This window comes from Bufo bufo, chromosome 5 (genome assembly GCF_905171765.1).
Source record: "Bufo bufo chromosome 5, aBufBuf1.1, whole genome shotgun sequence".
Classification (NCBI taxonomy): domain Eukaryota; kingdom Metazoa; phylum Chordata; class Amphibia; order Anura; family Bufonidae; genus Bufo; species Bufo bufo.
The window spans coordinates 259,127,310-259,139,849 of NC_053393.1; the positions used below are offsets into that span (position 1 = coordinate 259,127,310).

At 43.2% G+C, this 12,540-nt stretch overlaps 1 protein-coding gene across 2 annotated transcripts in view; it reads right to left on the bottom strand.

Moving 5' to 3' along the window:
• The window catches only part of NKD2 (NKD inhibitor of WNT signaling pathway 2), a 229,172-nt gene extending 217,190 nt beyond the window's left edge, over positions 1 to 11,982 (bottom strand). Inside the window, exons 1-3 of one of the 2 annotated variants that reach the window (XM_040432169.1) lie at positions 11,793 to 11,982; positions 11,498 to 11,521; positions 8,958 to 9,055 (exon numbers count right to left, since the gene is read on the bottom strand). In XM_040432169.1, the coding sequence (XP_040288103.1) occupies positions 8,958 to 9,055; positions 11,498 to 11,521; positions 11,793 to 11,817 (147 nt within the window). In that variant the 5' untranslated portion in view covers positions 11,818 to 11,982. Of the gene's footprint in view, positions 1 to 8,957; positions 9,056 to 11,497; positions 11,525 to 11,792 lie in introns of both variants that reach the window. The other variant, XM_040432168.1, reaches the window with a different exon arrangement.
• Positions 11,983 to 12,540: the final 558 nt, after the last annotated feature.

Consider the following 12,540-nt stretch of genomic DNA (forward strand, 5'->3'; position numbering starts at 1 on the left):
TCTTCTCTTTTTTGTACTGTAAGCGAAAAAAATCTAATAAAAAAGACTGATGAAAATCTTTTGCATTTGTCAGAAATATATTAGATATTCCTCTCTAGTGATAACAGTTATCACTATTACTGTAGCGTGTAGGAGGCTATTGTACTGTAAAGATTGTGTATGGACAGGTAAGGGACCATGGAAAATGTAAATTTTATGGATACTCGTCTGTGGTGCAACTTATTTGACACTGTAATGTCACATAACATCTGGGTCATGTTGTCAAAAAAACTGCCTAATTAGACACAGGGGGTCATCAGATGAGCAAGCGAAAAAAACACCATCCCCCCACCATATGTGCCAATTGGAGAGTAAGTTTGCTCTCTGATTGGTGGAGATTGGGAGGGAAGTCCATGTTACCTTCCCCCTGGAGTAACATAAAGTTATACAGGGAGACGAAGATCTAATTCTTTCTCTACCTGCAGCATGTCAGCAAGTCCCCCACTGCCCCCCTCCTCCTCCATGCTGGCTAAGATCTCAGCTGACTGAAGTGTGGGCTCCTTTAACAGGTATACCTCAGGCTGCATAGCACCTAGAGCTAGGAGTCAACTTCTGTTTAAAAGCTGACAATCTAAGCTTTAAAACGAGACAGTGATCATGATGCTAGCTTCCAGAGATGCAGGCTGTGGGTGAGAGCTGCAGGAATATGCAGCTCTCACTGAGACTAGTTTCTATGTTTTAAATCAAAACCTGGCTCAGATTTCTAGCTGCTATGCAGTCCAATATACAGCCATCAATAGCAAGGACATATGAGATACATCCTTGGCTACTGAAGTGCTACCCTGCAAAGACATATCAGATCTGTACTTGACAAGGAAAGGGTTAAATAAGTTGTACTATCTGGAACCATCAGGATATGCCATAAATGTCCCAGACGGGAATATTCCTTTACTACACTCCTTAACACTGAAATTGCAACACCAAGAAAGAAAAGTTGTGGAATTATAGGAGCTCACTGGATCAATAGACTCATTAATGATATGCAAATGACAAAACATGGAAACAAAATATTCAAAACATCTTGATTAATTCAGTATACAGTATTAGCACTACATGCAGAAATACACGCACTTGCATGCCACCAATGGGGTTATTCATAGTTGTCTGAGAAATGCTCTGCCATGCTGAATGCACTCGGCCTACTAATCAAGATCCACTGCTGGCAGTTCCCTTTGAAACTGCCAACCAATGATGTCCCAGATGTGCTTGATGGGAGACACGTCTGGAGACGCTCCAAGCCACGGTAGCACAACAACATGTGGCCAGGCATTGTTTTGTTGAAAAACGGCTCCTGGGACACTTTGGAGAAATGGCTGTATCACTAGTTCCACAACCAAACCAATGTAACCCGAGATGTTATGTACCTGAAATAAAGACTAGAGGGGTCTGGCTACCATACAATATGCCACTCCACACCATAATTCCAGGAGTAAGACCAGTGTGATTGTGATATTCCCTTGTGAAAGCCTCTTCATGGCCCACATTGTCTACAATTTCCCGTGCCGCTATTGAGGCTATAGGAAAAACCAATTACTGGTAAGTAATTGTAATTTTTCCAAACGCCTCCACAGCGGCACGAATTTACAGGAGGAATAACAGAGAAAATCAATCAACTAGGGTGGGACTACTGCAGATAACACTCTGCAAGAAAACGATAAGTCCTTATTTTTTAACACATCTAATTCATAATGTTGGAAAAAAGTAGAAGGCGAAGACCAGGTGGCTGCCTGGCATATTTGTTCCAGAGAGACGTCCGCTGACTCTGCCCACGAAGCTGCGACTGATCGAGTTAAATGAGCTTTTAGTCCCTTAGGAGGAATGACATCTTTTAAGTTTTAGCAAAACAGGATTGCCGATCGGATCCATCTTCCAATGGTTGTCTTGCTTGCCACTTGTCCTCTATTTGGTCCAGCAAACTGAATTAAGAGTCTGTTGCTTTCAGTTAAGTTTACACACATCTGCGAACGTCCAGATTATGAAAATGCCTCTCCTCCGGACAACCTGCTGGAGAACTGAATGATGGCAACGAAACTTCTTGCAGACAGTGAAATTTTGAGACCACCTTAGGTAAAAAAAAAAAAAGAGAATGTTTCAGCACTATCCTATCATCTCTGACAGTTAGATAGAGAGGTCTACATAAAAACGCTTGTATTTTGCCCACTCTTGTAGCTGTAGTAATAGCAGCAAGGAAAACAGTTTTAAATGACAGCAATCTTAAAGGAATTTCAGATAACGGCTAAAATGGGGAATCGGTTAAAACGGACAATACTAAATTTAGGTCCCAAGGAGGGACTGTGGACCTGACTATAGGTTCATTCCTCTGTGCCCCTTTTACAAATCTTTTAACAAGATCTATATCTGCTAACTTTGTATCTAGAAAGGCACTTAGGGTTGAGATCTGGACTTTTATGGTACTGACTTTTAAACCTTTGTTTACGCCTGCTTGCAGGAAATCGAGAATAACAGATACATCTTGGCTGTCAGCTGTCAAACTATCTTTTGAGAATTTTCAAAAAGCTTTCCAGACTCTATGGTAAATCTTTGATATGATAGGTTTTTGAATACATAAAATAGTAGAAATTACCGCTTCCGAAAGCCATTTTTTCCTTAATAATTCCCGTTTAGGTTCCAGGCTGCCAGATGTAGTTGTGCCGACCTGGGGAGCAAAACTGGACCCTGATGAAGAAGGTCTGGGAGAGGCGGCAGGATCCAGTAATTCCCTGCTGACATGTTCAATAATAGCAAACAAGGGAAATCCGTACAGGATCTCGTTCGGCCAAGAATGGGAGAGTGCATCCAGGAACAAAGGGTGGTCTTTGTATAATAGGGAACAAAATTTCTCCGTCTGTCTGTTCTACCGAGTCGCAAATAGGTCTAGGTGTGGTATCGACCACTTCTTTGTTATCTGAAGAAATATTTGTCGATTTAAACACCATTCTCCTTCTTTCAAAGTGTTTAAAATGCTTAGATTTTGACACCATGTCCCCTGTACTACAGAGACGTCTGAATGAGCCCCCCAACCGTATCTGCTGGCGTCTGTTGTTATTGTTATAGGGGCTATCTGTCGCCATGACACACTGTCGCATAGGTTTCTTCTGTCTAGCCACCATATTAAAGAGTCTATTACCTGCTGAGGGACTCTCACTTTCTTTTCCAATAAGAACATGGTCTTGTCCCAATTTTGTAGGTCTGTAGGACCCGAGAGTGTGCTTGTGCCCATCTTACTGCAGGAATTGAAGATGACATAAGGCCTAGCACCTTCATCAATACCTGAATGGTAACTTTTTTTCTTGCTCCGAAAGAGAGAAATTTCCTGATTGATTTTTGATAGTTTTTCTACAGGGAGGAAAGTCTTCATAAGATGTGAGTCCAACAACATTCCAAGAAAAACCTTCCTTTTTTTTGGGATGAAGATCTGATATTTCTAGATTTACAATCCAGCCTAGGTCTTTCAGATCCTGCCGTACTATGTTCAAGTGATTCTCCAATTTTTCTTTTGACTCTGCGGCAAGAAGAAAATCGTCCAGATAAGGGATAACAAGTATCCCTTTCTGATGTAGACTTGCTACCACCTCTGACATTACCTTAGTTTTTTTTACTAAGAAAATTGGGGAATAAAAGCCTGTCTTTTCTTCTCCAGGCGGAACACGAACGATGACTTTTTTCTGAATCATCAGTTGATTTATGAGCACTAACTAATTTTTTTTTAGTTCTTTGGTAACACAAAAAACATCCTGAGGAGGGGAGGAAAATTCTATCTTTAGACCTGACGATATTACGTCTAATACCCAGGGGGATCTGGAGATTTTTTCCCAGGAGGGGTTTTTAGCCTTCCTCCCACTGCGCCTCTGGCGTCATTGACCGCTAGGCTTTTGAGAGGAATTTTATGGATTAAAAAGAAAACCTCTACCCCTAACTCTACCTGTCTGCCATCTTCCCGAAAAAAAATAATTTTTTTTCCTGGTCCTGCCTGCCCCTTGTAGAGGAGCCAAAATTCCGTCTCTGCCCAAAAAATTTGGGTTCTGTCGTTTTTCCTATTTGCGGCTTTTTCAAGGATATTATTGAGTACGGAACAGAATACTCTGTCTCCCTCACAGGGGATACCGCACAACTTATTTTTTGAGGCTGAATCTCCTGACCATGACCTCAGCCACACCGCTCTTCAGTGGCATTAGAGAGAGCTGCCGATCTGGCCGCCAGTTTTACCGTATCTACAGAGGCATCCGCCAGAAAATTTGATGCCTGTTTAAACATAGGTAAGGAGGCAATAATGTCCTCCCTTGGAGTTCCTGCCACTAAATGCTCTTCCATTTGGTTAATCCAAATGGTCATGGACCTGGCAGTATAAGTGGCCGCTACACTTGGTCTTAGAATGGCCATAAAAGCTTCCCAGGACCTTTTAAAAGAGCTTCACTTTTTTTGTGCATGGGGTCTTTTAAAAGACCTACATCCTCAAAAGGGAGAGCAGATTTTTTTTGTTATTTTTGATACTGAAGCATCTACTTTAGGGCATTTATCCCAAAGGGTGGTATCCTTCTCGAAAAACTAATACTTTCTTTTAAAAATCATAGAGACCCTAGGCTTTTTTTCTGGGTCCGACCATTCTTTATTAATAAGTTTGATAATATTAGAATGCAGGGGAAAAACCCTTTTCCTTTTTTCCCCCAAGCCTCTAAACATAAGGTCCTGTACGGATTTTGGTTGTTTAGAGTCTTCCAGATTTAAGGTTGCCCTTATGGTCTGTCTGTTCTGCCAAGAGAGAATCTGTCTCTTCAATGGAACAAAGGGGACGACAGGACTCGTCTTCAGAGGAATCAGAGTCAGACCCGGAAAGTAACTCCCCTTCATCAAAATCTTCTATTTCAGAAGGGGCGGACGCTGCTGACCTGGAAGTGGAAGGTTTTTGAGATGTGGACGCCAATTTACAGTTTACAACACTGCTCACTTCCTCTTTAATAATGTTCCTGATATTATCCAGAAGGGAAGTAGATTCTTCTGATACAATCTTTTCCAAACACTTCACACAGAGTGGTTTTTTATAACCGGAAGGCAGTCCCTTTTTGCAAAACACTTTTTGATACGCTGAGAGGATTCAGCTGATTTTTGTGTATCCCTGACCTTGGGGAATATATTAAAATAATATGTTCAGAAGGATGCAGCCTTTGGTCATAAAAGCAAATAGGTATCCCCACACCATGGTGAGAAATTTCCTTATCACCACAAGTGAAACATATCTGTTACAATAATCATATTTAACCCCCCAGGGGAGGAGAGCTTACTGGGCTGAGGGCTTTGGTCGGGTCTGCAGACCTCCGGACGCTGTCTGAATCCCTTGGAGTAGACATGATCCAATGCTTCTTCCTCCCAGCAAGACACTGGAAAACGCTTCTTCCCTATCTTTTTTAAAGTGCTTGTTCCCTTGGGGAAGTATGTTAGCTACTGCGCTCCCAAGATCTCACGCCCACCGAGATCTCGTCTGCGTTCACGTCACCCGCCCGTCCTATCGTGATAACGTGCACGGAAACTACCCAGGGCTGCCTCCACCGGAGGACTTATGTCAGAGAACCAGGACGGGCCGCACCGTGAGCCCCGCGCGGCCCTGTTCTCTGCCCAGCACACTAAGAAGTGCTCCTTTGATCTTCAGCTGGGCGCCAAGAACCAAACTCCTGCCAGTGCGTGGCCTTTGCAGGAGGATCTCCACACATCCCAGAGGGACAGGAAACAACTGGAGCAGGTAAGGAGAGGGGGCTATTTAAAGATCTCCACGTTGTTTCCTGTCCCTGGGGGAGGCGGGGGAACCTCCTGTGAATCCGTGCCACTGTGGAGTCGTTTGGAAAATAGTTGCTGTTTCAGGTACTACTTGTAAATGACTTATCTTGTAATAGGCAACTGAGCACTATGTGCTTTCTGTACATTGTAGCATATAATCCACCATGGCTGGATGGGGTTCATCTCCACATTTGCTGCATTGTGTGTCTGTACCCTTACAGCAAACTTCATGGCTTGGCAATTAGAGTATTATTGCAATTTGGCTAAAGAAGCAGGAGGAGACAATGAAGCTAAAGTTATCTCAGTCCAGCTGCTTCTAGTAAACTTCAAAAAAGCTTTCAAAAGAAAATCTGAGCCCCCCTTCCTTTCCCCCAGAGTAATGATGTCTTGGGTAATGTGAGCTGCTGAGCCACATTTTTTCAATTAAGTATATTAAAACACAAATCTTTAATGTTTTATAAGAAGTACAAAGACATACAGTATAACCTGTCACAGTGTAATGTCAGAACACATCAATTACACAAAGATCAGGGTCGCTACATAGGAAATGCTTATCGTCTCTTCTGTTACTGTTCACCTCTGACGGGGGTTCTTCCTCTTATACTATTCTCTGGCACAGAAAATTTCATACAGGTATCAACACAAAGGAGATGACCTGAGCACCAAGGAGACACAGAGGCTGGAAGTCATTTTATGATCTATGGGGGTGGAGGTGCATCACGGTAGTGGGGCTGACAAAGTATGAGAAGGCACCACTGTGGCTCTCTCCAATACAGTGGCCTCCAATATTAGAAGTCACATGTATAATTCTATAACCTCTAGAAGGTCAGTGGGATCTACTACTCAAAAATTCACCAGCAGTCATGGCTCAGTTATAAATGGAACTAGTGTGAACAGAGCCTAATTATATAAACACTGATCAGATAACTTAAAGGTCCGTATAGTTTCTTTGCATAAATGGTAGAGGAGAAAAATATCTCCCTCTTAACGGAAGTTTTTTGCCCCCCATTTGCCACTCAAGAAACAAGCAGAGACACACGGAGGATGGAGCAGCTAATAGTAAGGGTTACATTTCACTCCACATGCTTTATTCACATCAATATTGTTCGGTAGTTCTCTGCAATGTTCTCTATGGTGATTCTGGGTGCCTGCAAGAGTTCTCCGGATCCAGCATTGGCAGATACTGCCATCAATAATGGGGTCCCGCTACCCTGCAAATATGCCGAGAATCGGCTGGACAAAAAACTTTGCATCCAGTGGTATTTATCTGGCCAAATCCCAGGATTCTTTGCAGGAACAGCTGGCCAGAACAGCAGATATGAAGGTAACCTTACAGTGCTGGGGTACTGGGCTCGAATTCTTCCTGAGTTTGTATAGGCTTCTTTGGGGTACTAGGTTTCTTCCCACATTCAAAAAATATACTAAGAGGTATATTAGCTTCCTAGCAAACTGATCCAAGAGGGTTATGGGGATTTCAGCCACTGAGTCCCCTGCTCCTCTACATCTATCCCTTCGCTTTGAGTACCTTGTTGTGTCGGTGACTTTTAATATTCCACTGTATTCGATAGAGCCACCCTGTTGAGGTAGAGATGAACAACATGTATCATCTATCCACAGGATATAGGTCCTCTACTGATCAATGGAACAGGGATACCCTGCGTGAATGGAGCCATGAGGCATGTGCATGACCACCGCTTCATTTACTCATATGGACTTGCTGGATAGCTCAAGCACCGTTTTAACATATTTGGAGTATTTTTTTTAGCAGTTGTAAAGTGTCTTTTGAACAATGCTGTTGATAAATGTGTCCCATTATTTTAATCTTCTATATTGCTACTACTATTTTTCCCTATTAGTCCTCCTGCACACGACCGTATGGCTTTTTCACGGATCCGTTGTTCCGTTTTTTGTTTCCGTTGTGTTTCCGTTTCTGTTCCGTTTTTCCGCAGGCCTATGGCCTCCTGCACACGGCCGTTTCTTTCCCCCGTTTAGGGTCCATTCACACGTCCGCAATTTCGTTCCGCATTTTGCGGAACGGAATTGCGGACCCATTAATTTCTATGGGGCAGCACGATGTGCTGCCCGGATCCGGAATTGCGGATCCGCACTTCCGGGTCCGCAATTTTGATCCCGAAAAAAATAGAACATGTCCTATTCTTGTCCACAATTGCGGACAAGAAAAGGCATTTTCTATGAGAATGCCGGATATGTGCAGTCCGCAAAATGCGGAACGCACATCGCCGATGTCCGTGTTTTGCGGATCCACGGATCCGTGGATCCGCAAAACACACACGGACGTGTGAATGGACCCTTACTGGCCGTTTTTTGCGTTCGGTATACGGTCCGTATACGGAACCATTCATTTCAATGGTTCCGCAAAAAAAATGGAATGTACTCCATATGCATTCCGTTTCCGTATTTCCGTTCCGTTTAAAGATAGAATATGTCCTATTATTGCCCGCAAATCACGTTCAGTGGCTCCATTCAAGTCAATGGGTCTGCAAAAAAAACTGAACACATACGGAAATGCATCCGTATGTCTTCCGTTTCCGTTCTGTTTTTTGCGGAACCATCTATTGAAAATGTTATGCCCAGCCCAATTTTATCTATGTAATTACTGTATACTGTATATGCCATACGGAAAAACGGAACGGAAAAACGGAAACAAAAAAACGGAACAACGGATCCGTGAAAAATGGACCGCAAAACACTGAAAAAGCCATACGGTCGTGTGCAATAGGCCTTACTTAATGTGGAAAAAAAACACATTAATTTCGACAGAACTGATGAAAACAAACTATTTCGGCTCAAGACTGTACAAGACAAGTGCAAATTGCTTACACACAGGGTTCATTTAACATTTCTCCCTCCCTGAATAAACCTATTGACCTTCCAAATGGCCATGTTTCTATAAATCACTGTGGTCTATTTTGGAAAAGGAGTTAAACCAACAGTGGATCCTAAGTGGCAATGCACTTTGATGTCCAGAATCCTCACATTCTCAGAATGTCACATTTTTTTGTGGAAAAATACTTTATGAATATTTGACCAAAACCGTTTCCAAAACTGTAAGCCCTCTACAGCACAAAAAACACATTATGGAAGGTACACGCATAGGAGAACAAAACACAAACATGAAGCCACCATACCTCATGTCTGTCCTTTACTTTGCTTTCCAATCCCACGAAGTGCTCACAGCCTTCAAATCCCTTGCGATTAATATAAGAATTCACAGCAAAACTGTCTCCTGGCCCATATAACATAAAGGAGGCATATTAGTAAAACACATTCCAAAAAAACAAAACAAAAAAATACATATACATCACACATGTCCCCCTGCAGTCATCCGACAGCTCCAAAATTTTGCAACATTTTAGTCTAATTGTTTTGTGCTCATAATGGTATTTTTCAGAGGTATGACACATTGAAACAGTGAAGAGTTTGTTGTGTGCTGGTGATCAAAGCCTCCTGTCCTAGTCATCAATCATTCCTCCACAGAATACGGGTGGGAAGAGGAGCAGAGCCCTCAGCCAGCAGTGGGGGAGGCTGTGACCAGACTCTTCTCTGTCCTACATAAACAAGCTCCAATGATTACACATGAATTTGGCTTTCGTTTTTTGAAGGGGGGGTTTTGTTTACCTGTAATAAAAATGCTAGAATAAGTGAATGCTTTTGCCTTGTCACTTGTGGTTTTTGCCACTTTTTTGTGGTGTTTTTTTAAAACTTTTTTTGCACCTGGTCTCTTTCCTCTGGCCTTTTCTTCACTGCATTTTTTCCCTACGGAGAAGGTCATGCTAAAATTCTTCCTTGAATCTAGGAGCAGTATCCTAAATCCAAAGGTACAGAAAGACCGACAATGGCTTTCTTGCAGCATCAATGTGAATACATGTGATGCGTTTTGGCAGGTTTCCTGATGCAGTTTTGGAAGCCAAAATCAGGAGTGGATCATAGGAGAGAAAGTATTAGGCCCCTTTCACACGGGCGCGGATGCGATGCGTGAGTTGAACGCATTGCACCCGCACTGAATACCGACCCATTCATTTCTATGGGGCTGTTCACATGAGCGTTGATTTTCACGCATCACTTGTGCGATGCGTGAAAATCGCAGCATGTTCTATATTCTGCGTTTTTCACGCAACGCAGGCCCCATAGAAGTGAATGGGGTTGCGTGAAAATCGCAAGCATCCGCAAGCAAGTGCGGATGCGGTGCGATTTTATGCACGGTTGCTAGGAGACGATCGGGATGGAGACCCGATCATTATTATTTTCCCTTATAACATGGTTATAAGGGAAAATAATAGCATTCTGAATACAGAATGCATAGTAAAATAGCACTGGAGGGGTTAAAAAAAATAAAAATAAATTTAACTCACCTTAATCCACTTGCTCGCGCAGCCCGGCATCTCCTTCTGTCTCCTTTGCTGAACAGGACCTGTGGTGACGTCACTCCGGTCATCACATGATCTTTTACCATGGTGATGGATCATGTGATGACCGGAGTGACGTCACCACAGGTCCTTTACCTGTAATGAATGCTCACCACAGGTCCTGTTCAGCAAAGGAGACAGAATGAGATGCCGGCATCGCGATCAAGTGGACTAAGGTGAGTTAAATTATTATTTATTTTTTTAACCCCTCCAGCGCTATTTTACTATGCATTCTGTATTCAGAATGCTATTATTTTCCCTTATAACCATGTTATAAGGGAAAATAATACAATCTACAGAACACCGATCCCAAGCCCGAACTTCTGTGAAGAAGTTTGGGTTTGGGTACCAAACATGCGTGATTTTTCTCACGCGAGTGCAAAACGCATTACAATGTTTTGCACTCGCGCGGGAAAATCGCGGGTGTTCCCGTAATGCACCCGCACATTTTCCCGCAACGCCCGTCTGAAAGAGGCCTAAAGGACAGATACAACTCCACTTTTCTTAATTCACTGGTGGTTTTTGGCTTTCAAAACTGCTTAAGGAAACCTGACTGTGTGGCCGTACCCTTAGGCCAGTTTCAGACAAGCGAGTTGGCTGTGAGAAACATGCTCCATGTGGGAGCGTGACTTCCCATCCTGAACTCTGCTCTTGTAACGGGACCTCATGGAATTATAATGATTTATAATGCTGTGTGTCCCTGCCTGACATGAGCTGTAATGTATATAGTACTTACATCATGCCATCGGCACAATTCACCGATGATGTGAGGCAGGGACACACAGCATTATAAATCATTATAACGCAATGAGTTCCCGCCACAGAAGCAGAGTTCAGGGCAGGAAATCGCTCTAACAGAAGGAGCGTGTTTTCACGAAGAGATGATAAAACAAAAGTGACAAAAAAAGCTGCAAACTTACTCCAGGAGGGTGGTATGGTAAATACTGGACTAGCATTTCTCGACAGAAGTGTTTAAAAGTTTAAAGACTTGTGAAATATAAGAAACACGGGACATTTGATAAATTTGGCGCCAACACCAACTCAAGCAACGCAATGTGAAGGATCAGTATAACCCACCCTGGAGCACACTTGGAGAAGCAGTAGTTAAACTCTATAATGTATTACGAGAACATCTACATGGAGCAGATCTCATATGTACAGCGCTATGGAATGAATGGCGCTTTTATAATAAATAATAATAATCATCTCCATCTACAGTGACAGTACAGGAGCTCATCCAAGGAGAAATCATTTCTTCTCACCTTCAGGATTCTCTCTTCTATTGCCTGCTGCCCAGACCAAGCCGTCAGCGAAGGAAAGAGGGAGACAGGTTTTACTATGATTTATGGACAGTTATACAGTACATACATGCAATATGAAATGATACAGAACATATGTGTATGGCTATTCAATTCCACCGCGCATATATGTGCAACTCTATAGGACACATGCAATGCTATGGAACTATGCAGTATATGCCTAGTGCTACAGTATACTGTAACTGAGCTATATGTGAAAAGCCATGCAGTTCTATATCAGAGTGCAGGGGTCACTCACCGTGCTTAGAGTGCAACTTCCCCATGATGCCCTCCCTTCACCTACTCCTCGGGAAAAGATACTTGTAATCCACGGAATAATCCCAGGCAGAGAAACAAGACTCCAGCAAGTGTATGGGGTCAGCTCGCTTCAGGTCATCGTCCCGAGGGAGCCCGCCTGACATACGGACTAGGCACGGGACACGAGCTATTGTGCCAGGCGCTCACACAGCATCTGCGCTCACATAGGAGCCTTTACCGAGCGTCCCCGCAGCGCCCCTTGTGGCCTGCATCTAGTATTGCGCTCACATAGGAGCCTTTACCGAGCGTCCCCGCAGCGCCCCTTGTGGCCTGCATCTAGTATTGCGCGCTTTGTAGCCCTCACTTAGGCCTCCCTTTCTAATGTATTTCATCTGGACATAGTCGGAAGAATGCGGAGCTGCTGGGGTGGAAGGAAACGGTTCCTTTTTAAAGTGCCATATACTGTGAGGGACTTTGATCAATCAAACACACAGAAAAGCTCTGGTTATGTCCATACAAAGTATCCGGACAGCTCCAGGGCTCCAAATATGTTCCTCATTATATGTGAGCTGGTAAACCCTCACAAATGATGGCTGCTGTCTTGAGTTGCTTTAGTTGAAAATTCTGGATCACTTCTCACATTCTTTTTCACATGCTGGCTGCTTCTTCACAGGATATTCAGCCACCCTAAATACTACAGTGGCGATCAAAATTAGAGAACAGGCAATTTCCGAAATGTCAAGGTCATA